Below are 23,180 nucleotides of genomic sequence, written 5' to 3' on the forward strand. Positions count from 1 at the left end.
CCTTCTGTCCTCAATAGTTCTTATAATTTGTTTTTTTTCCTTAACCCTAAGCAAGACCTTCTCTAATTCGATCCCTCCAGTTAATTTTCTCAATTCTTCTCCAGCACCACATTTCAAAGGCTCTAAGTTTATACATTTCCTTCTGAGTTAATGTCCACGTCTCACATCCATACAAAGCTATACTCCAGAAAAAGACGGTAATTTTTACAAATATTTTTTATTAAAAACAAATTTTCCTTATGCTAATATTTACAGTTATAATAATGTAGTCTTAAAATAGTCCTTAAAACCCTCTACTAAAATACAAAATGGAATGTTTTCATTGACACACGTGTACGTGTATACGCAAAGCGTGTTGCCCCTAATATTTATAAATTCAATTAAAATATTATTTGAAAATTCATTTGGATATTAAAGCTTTTCATGAGCTATTAGGCTTAAAAAAATTGACTAAGTACAAACATGTCAAAGATAATCCGCGTATTTCACATTTGAGGTTTTTATTTTTATATATACTTTAAACCTTAGATTATATAAATAGAGTATCGAGTCTCGAAAACGGGTCAACTTTTTGTCAACTAATTGACAAATTATCTGACTCGTTTTTTTATCAGTATTTTATATACCTACGTATAAATGGATCTTGACGTATTATTTAATAAATAAAATGAGTGTTTACGCATTAAAAAGATATATAAATTATAAGACAAAATAAATATAGAAGTTATAAAGGAATCACTCGTAACTATTTATCACGCAAAATTATATGAAAATGTTGACCCGTTTTTCTTGAAGCATTTCTATGGGCAACATACCATAACATTTAGGTAAACGAGTACTTAAATATTAGGTATATGTAACTATACTTTGTAAATTAGGTGCAGGAGAATGCTATACAGCGATATTTAACTATATCTTTTCTAATAGATATTTATACAAAATGTTTGGTACGGAAATATGTAAAAAATAATACATATGATAATAGTTTTTTTTTTTTTTAAATAACAATAGTATCTTTTTTTTTAAAGGTTTTTCTTTTGAGTTTTTATAAAAACTCGTCAGCATTTTTTTGTTTGGTCACCAATAACTAATGCTCAAACTGTTGTACAGCAGGAACAATTTATATCAGATTTTTTTTTTAATACGTTTGTTCCGCTGTGAAATAGGCTAAGATCGGAGACCGTGCTGCCTAGTCTTCAATATGATAATTGTCTGGAATTAAGAAAATAATTTTTAAACACTGAAAAAAAAATTGGTAAACCGAATTTAGATACAAACTAAGTGGTTGTGGGTCAAAGATATTGAACTATATGCTTAGTTATTGATCTATGGTTTATATCTGTTTCTAAAATAAGATGTATTCATTAAATCTAAGCTAAACATCAAATGTGAAATAGGCGAGTTAACACTTAATTTCCATCTATCTAATTAAATATTCTTCAAAAAATCTAATCACATTATACTCAAAATATTTGTCACTAATTATTTTTTCCTAGGTCTAAAAGAACACTTGTTGGCATCTTTTTACTTTTTTTGAGCAATGTTTTCTTTAGAAATGGAAAAGTTATATAAAAATATAATTTTACAATTTTTTTTTTGCTTTTTTTTTTAAATGTTTTATAAACGAATTGAAACAAAAATTTTGAGCAAGTTTAATAAAAAACTAGGTAACAAAAAGTCCCCACCGCAACCGAACCGTACCTATATAACCTGGTACTAAATTCATACGTAAATCCAATCACGTAGGTACCGCGGTAAATTTTTACCTTCACCACATAGTCATTTTTTATTATAATGACTAATTTTACAATGTAACTATCTACCTTCACGCCATATTTTCCTTACCGGATAGGCAACGAATGAGAATAGTGCAGAATTTATACACTATCAAAAGATTTCCAAGAGTGTGTGAGGTATAAATAAAATAATATTTAAATAAAAAAAAATAAACCAAAAAAAATGTTTTATAAATTGTATAAAAATAATTAATTTTAGAACTTCCTTATAATTTAAAGATTTGTATTTTAATTATTGTAACGTTATTAAAATAATAAAAATGATTATATATATATATATATTTTTTTTTTGTTGTCAAAGCGAAATTTGCAAATATATATACGTGTTACCTACATAACTTGCAGACATTGCATGTTTTTAAAGAATGTCTGTAGATATTTATCAACGACTAGCATTGCAACCAGGATTTATTTATATTTTAACAAATTATTGTCATTAAATTTATTTTATTTACATAGTATTTAATTTGGTGTCTTTTCAATGTAAATGATATTTTTAGCGTATTTTTTTTCAAAAATGGGAAATTGCCCTCAAATTTTAATTTCAGTTGAATATCTTAGTTTTTTAAGACTAAAAACCTCTAATTATAAGATAGAAGATGATAGATAAATATTCTTTATTATTTCCTTCAAAAGATTACAATAGCAAAATTATGATAAATACAATATATATATAAGAAATGATCACAGTGAGAAAACAAAGGGCATTTGTATTTAAATATGAAGGTAAAAATAAGGAGAGACACTAAAAATATCAACTTACATACACAACATAAAATGGCTAAATTCACAGTCTTTGTCAACCAAATAAACAATTATAGCCTTTTATAGATTGAATCTTCATAATTCGAAACTAATATCTATCAACATTATAAAATTTGACCAATTAAAATGAATCATAAATGAGAGAGACCCCATTAATGTCAAAATACAATAAAATATAACGTTTAATAATAGTAAATATTTCTTATAAAAATATCACCTTCTCAACAAGATAAGTCTATAAATTGTGTATTGGTAATTCAATGAAGTCTCAACCACTTGTTACAATATTAAATGAGCAAATTTTTTCTAACTTCTAATGAGATTCCAAAAATAATCAGAATCTGTACATTCAGTCAGTAACACAACCTAAATATATACTATAAAACCGTTTTTCATTTAAGTAAACTTTATAAACCTCACGTTTTGTTATTTTTAAATTCTTAAATTTTTAAAATAGATCTTATGAAAGCATATTGGCAAATACGTGTGAAGCTATTAATTCTTAAATTAATATTTGTAGTCATAATAGAGTTTCTATAATTTATAATTAGACGTCACTTCGGAGTAAACATTCATGTTTATCACAGTAAGTTAGCTAATAACTGTGTTTTGTTTACATCGGCATTGTTGCTATATATATATGTATATTGACGATACTTTACGGTTTCTCAAATATGAATGACCTAATGGCAGTTTATATTCCGAAAAAATTTGGTTTATTTGATGAAAAATACATTAAACAAGATTTCAAAGTTTCCTGTTAAATATTATAATAATAATCGTTTTTAAATATTTTTTAAACATAATTAATTAACTGTTTGTAATTTGTAATTAATCGTTTTATGCTTGAATACGTTCGCATCTAAGCGGTGGTTTGAAAAACGGTTTATTAGTAAAGTATATTTCTTACAATCTATATGTGTATACATAGATATTGTTTTAAACGTCTGGTAACCTAAACATGCTGTACCGTCGATTATGTTCAGATAAAATGAAAGAGTTGTCTGCTCGTATTAAAGATTCTCTTTCAGTGCCATTGAAACTAGATGTTACAAAATCAGTTCTTATAACATTCTTCAATTCGTCCAGACTTTGACTGACTTCTTTCCGTACGAAATCTAATTCTACGTTTTTCTCTTCTCTCGCTATATTTGGCGTCGATGGTATAGTGTTCAACAAGCGATATGACGTTTCTCTGCAGGGCAACAGCCTCTGAGAGCCGTTCATGATTAGCGTTGAACCTCGTCGTATAGTTTCCCTACTCAGTTCCACTATTTCTATCGAATTTTGCCCAATGACAAACTTTTTGTAGGCTTTCACAAAAACGATAAATAGTGTCAACAAGCCGAAGAATATCATAGAGTAGGATAGTACTGGGGCAGCTATCGGTCCCACTGTAGTTGCTAGGAATATCCATCTCCAAATTGATGTAGTCACTTCGTGGATGCCCTGCAATACATTATTTATTATTATTATTATATATATATATATATATATATATATATATATATATATATATATATATATATATATATATATATATATATATATATATATATATATATATATATATATATATATATAATATAAACACTTTTAACATGTGTTTTTCTTGTACTAGAATACCATACCTAATCATTTTCTCTCATTGCATTAGGTGGTTGGAAGAGATCTCTTTCAGAGATAAGTCTACTCTTGCTAACAAGTTGTTATAGTAATCGTTGTATTCTTTTACAAGTGCAATAAAGTATTCACAATGGCTGAATTTGAAATCATTAGCGGCCTTTTAAGAGGAAAAGTATTAAATTTAAAGAAGATTAATGCAGAACACAGAAGATTGAAACATAACTCTTACCTCTTCAACCCACATAATTGGAAAGATGATGTCGGGGAACCTGTTTATATTGTTGATCATTATGTTTGGTGCTCGATCCACTTTTAGATTCAGTTGCACTCTGACAAAACCTTCCAGTGGAACTCCCAATTTCTGAAATATATTATAATTGTTGTGATCGTATAGCATTTATTATAAACGTATTATGTAAAAGTTAAAACATATGCCCGCCTACTGTTAGAAGGCGTACTACAGCGCTGCTGTAGCTGCTAAAACTATTGTGGTTACAACAATGTACATCGAACTGTCTATCTATCTATCTATCTATTTAAGAGCTGCGCTCTTGTCGGTGGAGCTCTTGCCACTCACTACGATTGTCAGCAAGTCTCTTCACCTCTTGATACGACACGACACCAACTCCTTCCTTGATCTGCCTGATGTAACTATGTCTCGGTCTCCCTCTTCCCCTCCTTCCTTCTATCTTATCTTCTATTATAATGTTCATAAGTTCGTCGTGTCGTATCAAGTGTCCTAACATTTTTCCATCGAACTGTATGCAAATAAATATTTATTTATTTATTCAATAAAAGTAATTATATAATACATAACATAGGTCGACCGCCACGCGGTTCCTCTTGGAAACCATCTTGATTAATTCTTGATGAATTCGTCACTATGGGTCAACTGACTTACTTTAATTCCCACCTATCATCTTTCACTAGTGTCCTGCCAGCGTATATCGATAGCGCAGGCGGGGGTTACTATTCCAATATCGCATATAAAAAAACCTTATTTGGATATGAACAAAGATAACAAATAGGCAAACGGGAATTGATGGATACTCACTGGCTGAATCATAAAATATGTCTCGTGTTTCTTTTTATCCGGTTTCAATCCTTCAAAGTCGTCAAGCAGGAATGGTTCGGCATCGTAGAAGTGAGGATATGACAGGTACACGGGTGCATCTGAAATAATTTAACATTAGGTATTACTCTTAGATTACATGGCATGAAGATAGGGAAAGAAAGGAGATTGTTAGTTTATATATTTTGTTTTTTTGTTTTTTTTATTTGTGCTTTTTTATTTTCATTCTTTTATCTCTTTTGCTGTGTATTATGTGTATGTTTTTATTGTAATTTGTATGCTGTAAGTAATGTAAATAAATTAACTATCTATCTACATAGATAGAGCATTGTGTGCTAAAGCCGTGTCAATATTTAATCAGCTAAATTGATATCTGGCTGATTCAATTAGACAAATATATTTTTTTAATCAAGACTAGAGCGTTATTTATTTTGTATTGCAAATAATCAGATTAAAAATTTACTAGACCTAATTGATATTTGTAATTCGAATTGGTAACTATTTATTTTGATATACCAGAGGGAGACTTTGTACAAAAGTCGATTGCTTGGGTACCTCTGTCCCATTCGTGTTTCAACCGTGAAGCAGTTGTGTTTTCATGGTTGTGTGTTATATATATATCTATATATATATATTTGTATTAGTTACTGGTAAATATAATCTCATCATTTGTATATGCATTAAACATTTCCGAACGCAATATCCTTTCACCCTCCTTTCCTATCCATATTCCCTATCAAATCTGGGATCACATTGCGGGGTAGATGGACAAAATCAGTATATAATCCAACTGCGCGTCGAGCTGATCAAGTTCCGCCAAGATCACGAACAAATCTCCGCCAGTTGCGAATTATTCAATCAGCCGCGATCTCCGCGCGACATACAGTGACATCTTATGCAAATCAACAAAAGTGTTAAATTTATTAATGCCAAATTATCTAAAATTTATATAGTATATTATAATTCGAATTCCTACAGGAATAAATTGCTGAAGCACTTTGTACAACAATCTAATAAAAATTAACTCTAATTATCATATATATATATATATATATATATATATATATATATATATATATATATATATATATATATATATATATATATATATATATATTTATATTTTTTAATTGTATTCACTGATAATCGTATTTTCTGATATTGCTCACAACTTAGGTTACATGTTTATTTTTATTATTTACTTCATTTTCTCGCACTGTATAACTATGTTAAAGTGAATGCTGTGAATACCTATAATAGGCGTGTGCATTAATATTGTATTATATTTAATGTTTGTTATACCTATATGTTATAATGCAATATGCTGTTGGTGTTCCTTAAAAAAAAAGTGTTGGATAATTTGAAGGGAGAACGAGAACGCGTAGAAAAGACCTGCACGCGGGGACTAAGTGGACCAGGTTTGTCCTTTACCCTTCTTTTTATCTAACAGGTACTAATACATGTATTAATTTGAAATAACGACCATTTGCAATTAAATTTTGCATCATTTTATTATTTTTAAATTTAGCCTAACTATAATTATTTCTCCCATATGCCGGGGAGTAAACGTATATTATGGTAACCCTATACACGCACACATAGATACAAGAGTTTTATCTGTTTTTAGTGAAGCATTTGTTACTATAAACGTTATAATTCTTCTTTTCCTTCAAGAGTTTCCTCTTGTCGGTGCAACTAATGCATAATAACACCTGAGTCCTCAGGAATGGCAACGCATGGGGGGTATCATGTGCGAAACAGTATACTCTGTTATGTCCATGGTACTGCTCATGTCTATAGGCGACGGTTACCACTTTCCATCAGGTGGGCCCATGTTTCGTCCATGATACCCCCCATGCGTTGCCATTCCTGAGGACTCAGGTGTTATTCCTCTGTACCCAGTAAATTCACGCCATATCCCACCCTTCAAGCCGAAACACAGCCATGAAAACACAACTGCTTCACGGTTGAAACACGAATGGGACAGAGGTACCCAAGCAATCTACTTTTGTACAAAGTCTCCCTCTGGTGAAATTTATTTACTTTATTATAATAATAATAATAATAATAATAATAATAATTTATTTCAAAAATAAATGTTACATTTTAAATATAGGTAAATCTCTGCTCCCTAAATAGGTAAATCCTGTACTTTAGGATAATCAATGCTCTTCCCTATACGACATAATGACACAAAATTATATAAATAAAGAAACAATACAAGTTAAGGTACTAATACAGTAATAATTTAATTTGCCCAAAATAATATTTTGTAAATGAAATCTTGACTGTGTAATTTGTGAATGTATGGAATGGATGAGTTATTTTAAAATGGCAGTCATAACCTAACATACTACTAATAACAAATCCTCAGTTTCATCATATGTCTTACTTAATAGCCAATTACTAACAATTCTTTTGCATATATGTTTAGTTTTTGAATATATAGATAATTCCTTATTTGCCTTTTTATATAAATATGGTCCCAAAAATAATAAAAACTTCCGAATAAATGATGTGTGAAATTTATTATAACTTTTTAAAGCTTGAACATCATTAACTCTTCTTTTATGCTCAGAAATATTTGCATCAAACTGATATATAGAATGTTGTTTACTTATAGTATTAAGAATATATAATTTACGGACAGAAAGAACATTACATTTTTGGTATAGCAAGTTTGTGGGATATTGAAAATCATAGAAATTAATAACCTTTAAAACAGCTCTCTGTGCAATCTCAAGATTTATTAGAACTGTCTTAGGAGCACCACCCCAAGCAACTATACAGTAGGTCAAAAGGGACTGACACAATGTAGTATAAGTTAGTTTTAGAATTTTCATATCTGCAACTTGCCTCAGACGTTTGAAAATGTAAATAAGTTTCCTAATTCTACAAGTTAATTTATTTATATGCTGTTTAAATGTTAAATTATTATCAATAAATACACCTAAATATTTTATTAGCTGTGTTCTTTCCAAAGATTTACATGAGCATGTTCTATTGTTTTTTAGATGTAATGGTAAACAAGTATGGGCAGTAATACATAAATTAACAGACGGTTGAGTAGACTCCAGATGGAAAATGCAAGATATTTAGTTTTTTCTGTATTTAGAGATAGAGTATTATTAGTAAGCCATTGTGTGACTTCATTAATTCCCTCATTTGCAGCACGAAATACCTCCTCCCAAGTATCTGCAGTGAAAAGGAGAGCCGTATCATCGGCATAACATATGATATTACCATGGAGGGGTTTCAGTTTACATAGATTATTTATATAAATTAAAAATAAAGTAGGGCCAAGAATACTGCCCTGAGGGACACCATAGGTTATGGGAAGAGGTTTACTCCTATAATTGCCTATTGCAACCATTTGTGTTCTATTTGAAAGATAACTCTCAAATAGTGCAAGCTGAGTACCCCTTATTCCACTTTTCTCCAGTTTATGTAAAAGTGTAGTAACAGAGACCGTGTCAAAAGCCTTAGCAATGTCCAAGAAGATCCCCAGGCATTTTTTACCCTGATCTAGGCTACTAGATATAAAATTTAACATCTCTTCCACTGCATCATCAGTGGACCTTCCTGAACGAAATCCAAATTGATTATCTGACAAAATTTTATTTTTCTCAAGAAATTTTATTAGTCTAATATTAATAATACGTTCTAATATTTTAGATAGAGACGGAAGAATTGAAATTGGTCTATAATTTATTACACGGTCTCTATCACCACTCTTGTGAATTGGATAAAGTAGGGAAATTTTTAGTGCATCCGGAAAAACACCCTGGCTAAGACATAAATTAAATATGTAAGTTAAATATGGAATTAATTTATTTTTAAATTTTTTAAGAATTACATTAGATATGTTATCCCATCCAACTGAACAATCATTTTTTAGGTTCATTATTAATTGTGAGATTTCATTTTCGTCAGTACTGAGCATAACAAAAGAATTAAAATAATTATTACCGGAAGAAACATAAGGAATATTAAGATAATTTTGTCTAGTCTGGGGTATCTTTCCTGCAAGATTTTGGCCTACATTTGCATAATAGTCATTAATTTCATCAACTGATAGCTGGGGATCATTTAAATTTATAAGCTCATGAGGTGGTTGTTTATTTTTAGCACTATGAGTTATATTTTTTAAAGTTTTCCATAATTTTTTACTATCATTACCAGCTTTACTTAATTCTTGTCTTTCATATTCAGTTTTAACCTTCTTTATAATATCATTACAGAAATTACGATATCGATGGTAAGTTAAACGGATAGTTTCATTATCTGGAAACTTTTTATGTTTTCTATGTAGTTGATCTTTATTCTTTATACATTTTAGTAAACCAGGAGTAATCCAAGGTTTTAAGATTCGTTTAGACCTAGGAACTTTATACGTAGTCGTGTGTTTATTAATAATTGACTGTAGATTAGAAATTAAAAAATTAATGGCATCATTTGGATCGGTAATTTGAAAAATAGACTCCAAGTCAAGATTTTCTATATTTTTGCTAAAACTTATCATATTTAATTTTGAACGAATTGGATCGGAGACATTTACAATCTGATTAAATGATAAGCATAGTAACACTGCTTTATGGTCCGTTAATGTTGATTGAAGTACAATAGTTAAGGCTCGACTCTTAGATTTTAGCATCACATGATCTAAACATGAATTACTTTTATCACGTGTTACGAAAAGGTGTGCTGGAAATAAACCATGTGTTGCCAAAAGAGTCAAATACTGAACTGATCTATGATCCTCACAATCATTTGTTATATTTATATTAACATCTCCCATTACCGCAATGTTATTGAAAATTTATTGGTTACACTGTTGGGTTATATCCTAACTTGTAACTCTTACTTTATATATCGATGCATGCGGGCAAAGCCACGGGAAATAGCTAGTATACTATCATCGTCATCATCCCGGCCACTATCTGCTCATTGTTGAACATAAGCCTTCTCCATAGATTGCCGTAAGGAACGGTCCTGAGCCACCTTTATCCACTGACTCCCTGCAATGCATCTGAGGTCGCCACTCCATCTAGTGGAGGGGTCGTCCTACACTGCGTTTGCACGTACGGGGTCGCCACTCAAGAATCTTTCCTCGAGTATATTTAAATAATTATGACTGAAGTAGTAGACTCTTCATTACCACTTCTCTATAGAGTGGCGTATTGTTAGCGTACTCACTATATTGGCACGGGCTGATGTTTTGGAGTCCCCGTGGGGGACACTTCTCCCCGTCGCAGTAACACTTGTTGTCGGGATTCTTGTCGGCGCATTCCAAGGCCGAGCTTGGTGGTGTATATAGCCCAGTTTTGATATCTGAAAGACCATATCCTGTTCTTAGTAAAACATCAGCCTGAGCAGTGGACCTTCTATGGAATGTTTTCCGTAACTTCGGGGCCGAACGAAACAAAAATTTGATGTTAAAATTACAAAACATGTACAGTTAAAGAATACTAAAAATGTTAAAATGTCGTTCCTTTGAATTTTTTTTGGCAGAATTTATGACGAACATGTTAAGCTCCATTACTGGGCCGATTTTAGTATGAACAAAAAACGAAATTGAGATTGATAATTCGGAATTTTGTTTCATGGTAGCTCCCCTAGTTTCATTAATTACTTAAGAATAATAATTTTAGTTTTGGCGCTTTAATGACTTAACCAATCGCTATAAAATTCGATAGGAAAACAGGCACTATATGGAATGGAGAAAAACCTTTTATCTTATTCAGTGAAATTATTCCGGAGACGCGAACGAAGTTGCTGGTAAAAGCTAGTACGTATATATTGCTCTGCGAAAAGCTACTTAAATCGTGAACACACCGAAAAACGACGAGATATTGCGTAAATATCCTAGATTGTAAATTTTTTAATTTCGAACACTCACAACGACCAGTGTTTTGCTTAGCAAATAAAAATGGCTGCTTTCATTGTCACAAAATTATAATAAAAAAACCCGACTTCAATTGAGACAAACTTATTTTGATTTAAAAACTAAACTATCTGAACCGATTTTAATAAAATTAATTAAAAAATATCCAAATCGTTTTAGAACTAACGCAGTCATGAGGTAAATATGTAAAAAGAAAATACAATGGAATTGACAACCTCCTTCTTGTTGCAATCGGTTCAGAATAGAACCGATGCGGTAAAAAAATCGTGAAAATTGGTTCAGAATTAGTAAAGTATTCGCGTAACATAGTTGTAAATAATTTAAACCATATTAATGTAACCTTCGTGTATAAAGTATAAATAAATAAATAAATATAAAAAATAAACCCTCAATCCTGTAAAGGAAAGCTGTGGGTATAATTATCAATTGTGGCAATTTAAAGCTTACCACTTTACAATAAGATGTAAAATTGTCTACTCACAGTCTTTATAAACATCTCCCCTGTACTGCATGGGCAGTATCCTGCACAAGTCCTTGTCATAAATATTGACCGAGTCCGATTTGGTGACTTCGCGCGGAGGGAAGAAGGATCCCTCCGATGCTCTGAGAATTAAATGAAAATAAGTTATACGTGCTAGAATAAAGTGATTTATTTATGCAACATAGAATGGCATGAATTTATGAAGTCAATTTACTGGGTACAGAGGAATAACACCTGAGTCCTCAGGAATGGCAACGCATGTGGGGTACCATGGGCGAAACAGTATACTCTGTTATGTCTATGGTACTGCTCATGTCTATAGGCGACGGTTATCACTGTCCATCAGGTGGGCCGTCAGCTTGTTTGCTATTCTAAGTTGTATAAAAGAAAATGGCCAACAAGCTGACGGCCTACCTGATGGTGTGTGGTAACGTTACTGTTTATGTTTATAGGTGTATACTGTGTATGTATATATGTATGTACTGTACCCATGATACCCCTCACGCATTGTTAATCCTGAGGACTAGTGTAATGCCTCTGTACCCCGTAATTTTATTGTCACATCTCAAAGTTTGCAAATAATATATACATATACATATAATAAAAAGTGTCATACAATCACATAAATGGCACTGTTTTGACCCTTTTTTGCATGATTTTTTTATGGGTGAAATAAATCGAGCTGATATAATTCATGTTTAAAATTAAAGGAAAAATGGTTAAGGGAGTAAACTTGACAGCTATGTTTTTTTTTCTGCAATGGACATTAAATAGGTATCCAGACACGATCAATTTAAAATGAACTTGTTCTTTTGCATAATTTTTGGGCGTTCAATGCTATGATGGAAATTTCCATCATTATGTAAGGAAGGGTTAAAGACAATATCCTGTATTGTGAGGAATCATGTAACACATATATACACATAATATACATATATATTAAATTAGTCCGACAGTGAATCGATTTTTTTTATACCACTGAAGTGGCAAACAAGCATACGGCCCACATGATGGTAAGCGGTTACCGTAGCCTATGAACGCCTGCAATACCAGAGGTATTACGCGCGCGTTGCCGACCCTGAAGAAATCTCTTTAATTCTCTCCTTTTGAAATGAAATTTCGAATCCGGTACCAAAACTACTGCAGTCACGGAGTTCATCGAAAATTGAAAAACTAGAGGCAGAGTTTCTAAAAATGTCTTCTGGAATAACTCTATCTATAGGTATATATGGCATCTGCTTCACAGCTGCAATGCTGCTGCATGGCTCTTTTGGTGATGAGAGTGCTTATGAATTTTGATTTATAATTTTTTTCGGGGCAAATTTTCCAATATTTTTTTCCAAAAATCTTCTTAATTAAATTTGTACGGATTAAAAATGATTTCAACCATCCCAAGTGTTTTCTTTTTAATTATATTTATAAATTAATTTAATATATTATTATAATACCTCAATGTTATAGGAAATATACGTTAGAAAATGAGGTAAATGTTTAACACCATTCAACAATACATTCATAATAATATTGCTTCCTGGTAATCCTGCGCAAATAAACCGTAAAGTGATATTAAATGTCGTAAAGAGGTCTTAGCTGTAACCTTAGCGCGGTACGCTATTATGAGAGATGACAATCACCTTGTTAGTTAGCTTAACGTACTGCCACACTTTTCGTTGGATACGTATTCAATTCCCGTTCAATACAAACATTTACGTAAGTAAATGTCTGTTTGTATTAATCTAGGTGTTTTCTATGTTATGTTGCGTTTGTATTTATATTTTTTTTTTATTTATTATTTTTTTAAACTACACTAAATTTGACAGTGAAATATTTTAACATAACGTAATGTAATGTAGGATAAATAATACTTTTTTAGGTGTAGCAATGTCTCACATATTTAGTTAATTTATTTATATATGTATTATATTTCATTCTTAGATTATATAGATAGAGTGTCTCCATACAAATGCTTCGAGAAAAATGGATCATCTTTTTCTTACAATTTTGCGTGATAAATAGTTACGAGTGATTACTTTATAACTTTTATATTTATTTTCTCTTATGAATACTACATCTTTTTAATATGTAAAATTTAATTTTATTTATTAAATAATTTAATATAGATATATAAAGATACAGGTCAGCTAATTTGACAATTGGCTAACAAAAAGTCAACTCGTTTTTGAGGCTCGATGCTCTATCTATATAATCTATGTTGAAGTTTTAATACTGGCTGTTGACACTGAGGTTTTTTAGAACAATGTATTATTTTTAAGTTTGTTCTATGTCAGATTTTTATATGACATATCTTGTATTTTTTTCACTAAACTTATTATTTTATATTACAAATACATATATATTTTATTACTGCACTCTGCTATTTACAACAATCTAAAATTTTATTATATATACTCCTACTTAATAACGCCATTTGATAATTCGTATTTGATCAGTTATAGGTAATAATATTACCCATATGTTAATTGTTTCGCTCAATTAATTTCAGCAAAACAAAACATTTAAACATACCACATTAATGTACTAACCGGTATTAAGATTGCTCAACGATCACTCAAACAAAGCGTTATCAAATAGTCTCATCGCGTTTGTACAGAAATTACCTCATTTTGTGGTAAACTATAATTTGCAGTATGTATACGCTGTTTGAAAAAAACCCAATAAGTGCAATTTGGACTTGTATATTGAACGTTCTCGAAAAAGGACACAAATAGATTTCTCTTTCAACCAATCAAACAGGGGGAAAGGAATTGTTGGTAATGGGGTCTAATTTTCCCATTTCCTCAGCAAATATTTTTTGTTAAAACATCGAATTATATAAGTTATTGTGAAGAATTTTTTGTGAGTTTATGTGAGAAGTAAGAGTGGGTAATATTTTTTTTATATATATAGCAATAATAATACCTATATTATAGTAACAATACAGCAAAAGCTCTTTATTCGCGGGGTATGTGTTCTGTAAAAAGGCCACGAACACAGAAACCCTGTATATAGATGTACACAACATTTTCTTAAAACATCGATTACATATTAATAAAACTGACATGAACTAAACAGTAAAAAAACATATAAGTGATAACATAAGAATACTTAAAACATGGAATTACAAAATAAGATATTCAACTGGTATGGGCGATATCTCAATAGGTGGTCATCATACATACATACATATATATCTGTCACGCCTGTCTCCCATTAGGGTAGGCAGAAACAATGGAACGCCAAATGCTTCGATTCAAACAAACCTCCTTCGCTTCCTCCACATTCATTAATCTTTTCATACACGCTCGCCGGTTACGGGTACTTTTAATTTGGCCCTTCTTCAGCACGTCGCCTATTTGGTCAGCATACGTCCGTCTAGGGCGGCCCCTACCAACATCTCCATTCATTCTTGCTCGATAAATCTCTTTCGTAATTCTTCTTTCATCCATCCTCTCCAAATGGCCAAACCAACGCAACATTCCTTTTTCGATTTTTGTCACTACATCGTCTTTGAGTCCAAACTTCTCTCTAATCACAATTTCTTACACTATCTTTTAATATAATAATACCACACATACTTCTCAAAGCTCTCATCTCTATAGCATTTATCTTACTTTCATGCTTCTTCTGCCATACCCACGATTCAATGTCTAGGATAACTCAATATTCAGATATTGGGTATTACCCATTTCTAGTAGAAGTTTACAATCTCCTGTTTAGTCACGGGTAAAAGGTATTTATTAATAAAAAGTACTTACGTGATGTCGTTACAAGGCCGATTCCTCCAGTGAGGCAGATGGTCCAGACCATTAACTTTGTCCAAATATCCAAATCTGGACATAGACTTTTGTCCTGTATATATCGTTGACACTTCGTCCAAGGTCCCGTTTCTCTGTGAATAAAAAAAAATTTAGAACAGAACAGAAACCATTTTTTTTAATAGACTTGTCTACACGCTTTTTTATATTTTTATTTTTATGATTTCACTGTTGGATCTCGTACTAGCACGGTGCTTCTAGCTATAAAGTTAGTATGGGAATCTAAAAATTTTTTTTTAGCATATTTATACCCATATTGCTTGAGGTTTTTGTTAATGCATTCAAATTCAAATCATGTTTGTTTAAATAGACTTGTTTTCAAGCACTTTTAAATCGTCATTTTATTTTTTTAAAATGTAGGATTCTGAAAGTTGTTGAGAAGAGCCCGCAAGAAACTCAACAGTTACTCCTTTAAATCTCTGTTAACATTATGTGTATTTATTTAAAATTATTATGTCTAAAATTGTATGGTCGTTAAAAGCCCGCGCATGATCGACTAACACCATGCACGCTTGTCATTCAAGTAATCGTTTATAGTGTAATAGGCTTTGATCAATAAGTGTTTTTTATAACAGTTTTAAATTTATTAAACGGTAGATCCAAAATATCCTTTGGTATCTTATTATAACATTTAATGCCCATTCCCATAAAAGACCTATGAACTTTTTCTAAACGATATTTTGAAACAGCAAGTTTGAATCTGTACCTAATGTCAAGATCATTAAGATCGCTGTTTTTTAATATTGCATAGAAAGGTTACTTACAGCAAGAAATAGTCCCATCTGACTGTTGGGTCGTTTACCCTTAGGGTAAAAGTAGTGGGCAAGGGTCACCAGAGGGTCATTGTACCTGTAAAAATCAACGATTGACGTGTAGGTCTCATATTTTTTTTTTTTATTATTGTAACAACAGTTTTTAAAATAACACCTGTACATACCCGAATACAAGCTGTTCAGCGGTAACTTGGACGAAGGGTTTCGCCCTTTCTTTATAAGTCAGGGCCAGCCCTGACACCAGTAGGTTGAACACAAACCCCGCCAAGTTGGGTGAGAAGGATGTCACTGTCTGAAATTAAGGAATCATAAATAGTTTACGAGAATGCTGCCTTAACTCCACTTAATACCACCACCGTGCGTTTTTCAAGGCACTTTCTCACACGCACAACCACTCTTTGGATTCAACTTCCAGCAGCAGTATTTCCGAACCGATACGACAACATAACCTTCAAGAAAAGAGCATATTCCTTTTTAAAAGGCCGACAAGCACACCTGCAATGCCGTAGGTGTTGGGTGACCATGGGCGGCGATAGTCATGTACCATCAGGTGAACCGCATGCTCGTTTGCCTCCTGTGTTGTAAAAAAAAAACTGGCCACTGTGGGGGGAAGGGATTGTTAGTATTGCAGATACCAATCCCGTTGCTAACAATATACCCTATCAGGTCCTCCCCCTCCGGAACCACTGTGCTGAATTCCAGCTGTCATCACGATGAGCTAATTGAACTGCTTTTTTTTCTAACCTATCAACTCTACGCTATCATAACGCCGGCGTATATCATTAGCGCGGGTGAGGTTACCATTCCATTATCATATATTAAAAAAAAAACTGTCCACTATTGAACATAGGCCTCCCCCTATTGGGGGGTTTCGTCAGTAGTTGCCACGCTTGGCAGGCGAGTTGGCAACCGCAGTTTTTTTATTGGATGTTAATGGTATGGTAAATCCGCCTGTGCTAACGGTATACGCTGGCTGAGCACCAGTGAGGGATGATAAGTGAGAATGAAAGGGCAGGTCAGTTAGCTCATCGTGACGAATTCAACAAGAATTGTTCACGATGGTTTCCAGGGGGAACCACGTGGAGGTCGACCTAATAAGGCATATTGCTAGCAATGGGGCTGTCAAACTCCATTGCTAACAACCCCTTTCCCCCCCGGAAACCGCAGTTTTTTTATGGATGAAAATGGAATTGTAACCCCGCCTGCGCTAACAGGATACGCTGGCGGAGCACCAGTGAAGGATGATAGATGAGAATGAAAACAGGCCAGTTACCCCATCATGATGAATTCATCAGGAATTAACCGTGATAGTTTTCAGGTGGAACCGCGAGGAGGTCGACCTGGTTGGGTATATTGCTAGCAATAGGATTCTCAGTCTTCATTACTAACAATCCCTTTCCCCCCCGGAAACCGCAATTAGGCATTGGTGATATTATAAGACGCTGCTGTCTATCCCTCGACCGTTTAGTTCCTTTACTCATCTCTTCGGACATTTACGGGAAAGGAAAAGGTGGCCCATTCTATGCCGGGACCACGCGGCAATGTACGCATACTGACCAGTAAGGGTATGTTTGGCACGATGAGCTTCAGATTCTTGTCGACCGACATGTCAGGCACGAACCGCAGTATCTTGTTGTGTTGGAACGTCACTGTGTCGTTGTCATGGAACTTGATGTTCACCTTCTCCATGTCTTCCCTGGAACAAGTACATATAATTATTTTTTGTGATAATACAAACAAGCTGACGGCTCGCCTGATGGATAGTCGTAACTGCCGTCTGTAGGCATGAACAGCATCTTGGATACCACAATAGCAAAAAAACCACATTAAGTCGACCCCCACGCGGTTCACCGTGGTAATCGTCAGGGTTAATCTTTGTCGTGTGTATCACGATGGGCCAACTGACCTGCTTTTTTTAAAATCGGTCAAGTAGATTTTTAGTTTATTCAATACAAACAAACAATAAAATGAATGCTTGGCACCTAATGGCAAAACCCCCCTAAGGGGGGCTTATGTTCAGCAGTTAACAGCAGGACAGTTAAGAGTGAAGATGATGAATGAAATAATAAAAAATAAAATTTCCTCTTTATAAAATAACATGGATTTAGCTCAAAATTATACAAAATATATTTAATAAAGATATTTACAACTAAATTAAAATTTGCTCTAGATTTGGTACACTACAAAAAATGTTATTAGGTTTATTTTTTTTATTTGAAATTCGTGGTATATGTTTCAAAGTTAAGCCCTACCTTCTGGTTCACTAAGACAATATGAGCTTGAGACCTCGCAATGTTCACTAGATACGAGCAATTTGAGTCAATTGTAGTTATTAATATAAATGACCTTAGAAGATTCTTATCGAGGTAAATTACTAGCAACTAAGTACTCGGTAATTCCATAATGCCTATTGGCCATAGACCTTCTTAAATATGATTTTATCTTTTTCTTTTATTTAAGCGCTTTTACGCTAGGTTTTCCCTGGAGTTTACAGTATGGAATCCATGAAAACGGGTATATTTAGGTTTCTTTAGGGTTAGCAACGCGTACGTGACCCCTCTAGCGATGTAGGTTTTTTTTTTGATGGGTGAAAATGGTATAGTAACCCCACCTGCGCTAACGGGATACGCTGGTGGAGCACCAGTGAAGAGTGATAGATGAGAATGAAAACAGGTCAGTTAGCCTATCATGATGAATTCATCAGGAATTAACCATGATAGTTTTCAGGGGGAACGGCGAGAAGGTCGACCTGGTTGGGTATATTGCTAGCAATGGGATTCTCAGTCTCCATTACCAACAATCCCTTTCCCCCCCTAGCGATGTAGGTGTCCATAGGCTACAATGACCATTTACTATATTAGACAGGCTGTATGTTTGTTTGCAACTTTCTTAGTATAAAAAGGAATATTGGAAATATCACACGTGCTAATACAGAAAACTAATTCTGTGTGTGTACGTGTGTATGTGTGCGTGTGCGTGCGTGCGTGCGTGCGTGCTTGTGTGCGTCCGTGTGTGTGCGTGTGCGTGCGTGCGTGCGTGCGTGCGTGTGTGCGTCCGTGTGTGTGTGTGTGTGTGCGTGCGTGTGTGAGAGTGCGTGTGTGTTCGTACGTGTGTGTGTATGTGTGTGTGTGATCCTGTGGACGACTACTTTTATTCACTACGTAAATCAGACATCATCTGTGCAAACCAAGAACATTTACGACGTGTTAATGTTTTATAAATATTGTTACATAATGAGATGTGGGTTTACTAGTTTATTGTTAGGTTACTGGAAAACACAAGGTTTGTTTTCAGTTATAATCAACTTAATGGCTGAGGGATAGGCAGCAGTATCCCTCTTTAACGTCATAGTGTCAAAGAGAACAGATTGTTAGTAATGGGGATCTAACAGCTCCATTGCCAGCAATGTACTTTATCAAGGCCATCTCCACATGGTCCCCCCTGGAAACAACCTCGGCTAATTCTAATAGAATTTGTCACGATGGGCTAACTGACCTGCTTCTATTCTCACCTATCATTCCTCATTGGTGCCCCGCCAGCATATACCGTTAGCGCAGGTGGGGTTACCATTTCATTACCCACTTGGAAGTTGCTAAAAAATGAGGACATTCTAAGTATACGAAATTAGAACAAAAGAAAATGGCCGCCAGGGACAGAATAATTGTCCAGTTTCGTTATTTGCAGTTACATATGTACATATACGCAATTTTTTTGTGTGGCAACCGTCTCACTGCGAGTTTTCTAATATTACGCCAATTTCTTGCCATGTTTACTGAAGTACAGTCGGCGATGAAACTGTTTCTCTTTTTCAAGCGGTGCATCGATAGATCTGTGAGACATGTCTCTCTTAAGTTTTTTTTTATGCCACTGAGGTGGTAAACAAGCATACGACCCACCTGCTGGAAAGTGGTAACCGTCGCCTATAGACATGAGCAGTACCACGGACATAACAGACTTTACTGTTTCGCCCATGATACCCCCCATGCGTTGCCATTCCTGAGGACTCAGGTGTTATTTCTCTGTACCCTGTAAATTCACGCCATATCCCACCCTGCAAACCGAAACACAGCCATGCAAACACAACTGCATCACGGTTGAAACACGAATGGGACAGAGGTGCCCAAGCAATCGACTTTTGTACAAAGTCAGCTTGTTTGCCATTCTAAGTTGTATAAAAAAAAATATGACGGACTTATGAGATAACAAACATGAAAAAATACAATCGAATTGAGTATCTCCTTTTTGGAGCGAGTTAAAAATGTAAGCGAGCATTTTTCTTTAGGACTGTATTATGCCGATGTGTGGAAATTGGCCGTCCAGTGTAGGTAACGTGACCTTATAATTCACACTAATGTTTGAAGTGCGTGCTTATGTTTTTCCGTACTAATAAACGCCCGCGGGTTCTCTCGTAATCGCAAAATTTGCGAGTAATCCTTTTCGAAACCAAGAATACTCTACTCAAAGGTGGTCTGGAAGAGATTGCTTGGCGATAAGGCCGCCTAAGCAATCTTTTCCAGACGGCCTTCAGGTAGAGGTATGTTTTTTGATGTTATTTTAATATTTTTTTTTTATTATATTGCTCCTCCTAGTAGGAAGTTAACTGTTTACTGATGAACATAAGTCTCAGGCATCTTGGCAGGCGGGTTGGTACCGCAGTTAGGCGTTGGAGATATTTTAAGAGGGATGCTGCTGCCCATCCCTCGCCCTCCCTTAGTCGCCTCTTACGACACTCACGGGTAAGGAAGGAGTGGCCTATTCCATGCTGGGACCTATATGGCAGAATGATAATGATATGATGAACAGAGAATGATTGTCTTAGAATTATAACAACTGAAGCAAAGTATAGGCACCGAGGTTTTCCCAACTACAGCTTGGGGTTCTTCAAAGGGTTAAAGAGGTTTCTTCAGGGTCGGCAACGCGCGCGTAATATTCTTAGTATTGCAGGCGTTTATAAGCTACGGTAACCGCTTACCATCAGGTGGTACGCTTGCTTGCCACCACAGTGGTATAAAAAAAAATCGATTCACTGTCGGACTAATTTAGTATATATGTATATGTTATATGATTCCTCACAATACAGGATATACTGTCTTTAAGACCATGCCATTTATGTGATTGTATGACACTTTTTATTATATGTATATGTATATATAATTATTATTTGCAAACTTTAAGATGTGACAATGAAATTACCGGGTACAGAGGCATTATTTATTTATTTATTACACTAATCCTCAGGATTAACAATACCTCAGTGGTATAGAAAAAAACTGTGACTACTGTAGCGCGAGTGACAAACATACCTGTACACAAAAGGCCCCACTTCCACCAGCTTGGGCTTCTCGCCGTTCTCGAGGAAACCCTGGGGATTGGTCATGTTGAATATGTACACCTTGGTGAGTCTGATGACGCCGGGACGCTGCCAGTAGCTGTAACTCAGCGATCCGTTCCACAACTTCAGTTCCTGGAACAATGTATAAGTCAAAATACGCTCGCCAATCTAAGAAGGGGTAGATTTAATTGGGGCCGGTTTTGAGACGCCGTTACTCTAAATTTATTTCTTGATCTAACATTTAATGGACCATTATAAACTAAAATTATAATAAGATTGATAAAGTAATTTATTTATTTATATACTTATATGCTTTTGTATATTCACAACTGCTTCACGAAGTGATGCATGGCTGTGTTTCGGTTTAAAGGGTGGGATATGGCGTGAATTTACTGGGTACAGAGGAATAACACCTGAGTTCTCAGGAATGGCAACGCATGGGAGGTATCATAGGTGAAACAGTATACTCTGTTATGTCCACGGTACTGCTCATGTCTATAGGCGACGGTTACCACTTTCCATCAAGTGGACTATCAGTTTGTTTGCCATTCTAAGTTGTATAAAAAAAACACTTATAATAAAGATATAAGGTTACACCGAAATGTACATAGGCGGACTTATTAAAGTGATTTCTTTCAGTCAACCTTGAGAACTTTAAAAGAGAAAGTATTTGTAGCGTTTGTATATCAAGCGTAACATATACGGTGCAAAAATAATACGACAAATAAAAATATATTCATATAGTTGTTTAATAAAGATTACGCTGTAATATTAAACTGAAATTTTATGTATCTATATATATATATATGTATGTATATATATATATGTATATATTTCATATATATTAGTTTATCCATATATATTAAAAGTAATGTTTATGTATTATGTGTACATTTCTTATGTGTATATTATATTTATATTGTGTATTGCCTTAATGTGTTACTATAATTGTCACATATTCTTCACCACCTCTGCCCTTCATACGCTTTCTGTTTTTACCCAATGGTTAGCTGGTAGAGAATGCCATATGGCATTAAGCTCGCCATTTGTACAAAATTTTATTGTGCAATAAAGAATAAATAAATAAATAAATAAATTTTAATTTTAGAGATGGGTTTAGTTTAGACAAAAAGCGCCTAAGAATCGACCCCATTGACTAGTATTAATGAAAGATAGGCCATTTTGTACCGAATTATCCTAATTAGAGGCCTTTTTAGCAGTTTATGGACTTGTGTTTATTATAGATCGATAGATAGATACTCTTTATTGTTTCCTCCATAAGATTACAATAGTAAACTTATTATAAATACAAACGATTACAAGAAATGATCACAGGGAGAAAACATAAATATACTTTGTTAGCATTGTAAAATATAGGGAATAAATAACTAGTGTTATGGATTAAATGCTTAGATAGATAAATAGAGTGTCTCCATTACAAATGCTTCGAGAAAAGCGCTTAACAACTTTTTCATACAATTTTGCGTGACAAAAAGTTATGAGTGTTTCCTTTATAACTTTTATTTTTATTTTGTTTTATAATTTTTTGCATCTTTTTAATGCGTAAAAACTAATTTTATTTATTAAATAATTAAATATAGATATGTCAATGTGC

The 23,180-nt window shown here is 33.6% G+C and overlaps 1 protein-coding gene across 1 annotated transcript in view; it reads right to left on the bottom strand.

Annotated features, from left to right (window-relative positions):
• Positions 1-201: 201 nt before the first annotated feature.
• The window catches only part of LOC113514835 (scavenger receptor class B member 1), a 145,484-nt gene continuing 122,505 nt past the window's right edge, over positions 202-23,180 (bottom strand). The window contains exons 4-13 of the mRNA XM_052893164.1: positions 21,537-21,697; positions 17,791-17,929; positions 16,398-16,525; positions 16,225-16,309; positions 15,401-15,534; positions 11,646-11,767; positions 10,456-10,590; positions 5,242-5,360; positions 4,417-4,548; positions 202-4,010 (exon numbers count right to left, since the gene is read on the bottom strand). Coding sequence (XP_052749124.1) covers positions 3,501-4,010; positions 4,417-4,548; positions 5,242-5,360; positions 10,456-10,590; positions 11,646-11,767; positions 15,401-15,534; positions 16,225-16,309; positions 16,398-16,525; positions 17,791-17,929; positions 21,537-21,697 — 1,665 coding nt within the window. The 3' untranslated portion in view covers positions 202-3,500. The remainder of the gene's footprint in view (positions 4,011-4,416; positions 4,549-5,241; positions 5,361-10,455; positions 10,591-11,645; positions 11,768-15,400; positions 15,535-16,224; positions 16,310-16,397; positions 16,526-17,790; positions 17,930-21,536; positions 21,698-23,180) is intronic.

The sequence above is a fragment of the Galleria mellonella genome, unplaced genomic scaffold (genome assembly GCF_026898425.1).
Source record: "Galleria mellonella isolate WM207_F2 unplaced genomic scaffold, CSIRO_AGI_GalMel_v1 utg172, whole genome shotgun sequence".
Taxonomy (NCBI): Eukaryota; Metazoa; Arthropoda; class Insecta; order Lepidoptera; family Pyralidae; genus Galleria; species Galleria mellonella.